This window comes from Geospiza fortis, unplaced genomic scaffold, assembly GCF_000277835.1.
Source record: "Geospiza fortis unplaced genomic scaffold, GeoFor_1.0 scaffold344, whole genome shotgun sequence".
In the NCBI taxonomy this organism is placed as follows: Eukaryota; Metazoa; Chordata; class Aves; order Passeriformes; family Thraupidae; genus Geospiza; species Geospiza fortis.
In genome coordinates, this window is record NW_005054584.1 from 47,085 (window position 1) to 47,961 (window position 877).

Here is an 877-nt window from a genome sequence, read left to right on the forward strand (position 1 = left end):
GGGCAGCTCCGAACCAGCCGTGCCTGGGGCAGGGGGATGCTGTGCGGCACGCAGACCCCCACACTGCCCTCACCTCCCTCCCGGGGGGCTCAAGGACCTCGGGTGTCCCCAAGCTCAGCCCCACTCCGGGCACCTGCAGCTGGAGGTGGCACCTCAGAGGGACTCGCTGCCCTGAAGGGGGGTGTCCCTGCCTGGCCCCGCTGCCACTGCCACGCTGGCACCCGGGAAACGCAAACATGCAAGACCTCTGTGCTCATGCAACTCATCTGTGCAACGCATGCAACGTGCCTGCGACATGCTGGCACCCATGCAACGCAGTGCTGATGTGCCATGCGTGCCCACGAGAAGCTGGCAGCCATGAAACACCTGTGCCCATGCACTGCTGGTGCCCGTGCAACGCCCCTGAGCCATGCTGGTGTCCCTGCACAGCTGCACCCACAAAACTCTGCCCATGCAACGCCTGACCGTGAGCCACTGGTGGCCCTGCAATGCTGGCACCCAGCTGGTGCCAGTGCCCCTGTGGTGCCATCAGCCCTGCAAAGCTGTCACCCGTGTCGTGCCATTGTCACACATGCAACGCTGTCGCCTCTGCCACACCGGCACCCGTGCTCTGCCACACCCTGCAGCGCTGGCACCCCTGTGACACTGGTGCCCATGCAATGCCACCCCTGTGGTGCCCACGCCGCCAGTGCCCCCAGCACCCCAGCAGCCACTCACTGCTCATCTCGCCCAGGGACAGGTGGGAGCTCTTCAGGCCGGGGTCCTCGTAGCCTTCGGGGTCCAGGCTCCTCCTCATCCCCTCCTCGTAGGCCTCCTGTGGGACACAGAGAATGGTCAGCAGGCTCGGGCACCCCCGAGGCCTGGCCGGGGCCGTGCC

At 66.8% G+C, this 877-nt stretch overlaps 1 protein-coding gene across 1 annotated transcript in view; it reads right to left on the reverse strand.

The window, feature by feature from the left end:
• SLC4A1 (solute carrier family 4 member 1 (Diego blood group)) overlaps positions 1 to 823 on the reverse strand; it is a 9,314-nt gene extending 8,491 nt beyond the window's left edge. The window contains exon 1 of the mRNA XM_014310776.2: positions 718 to 823. Within this exon, the coding sequence (XP_014166251.1) occupies positions 718 to 796 (79 nt within the window). The 5' untranslated portion in view covers positions 797 to 823. The remainder of the gene's footprint in view (positions 1 to 717) is intronic.
• Between the last annotated feature and the right edge of the window lie 54 nt (positions 824 to 877).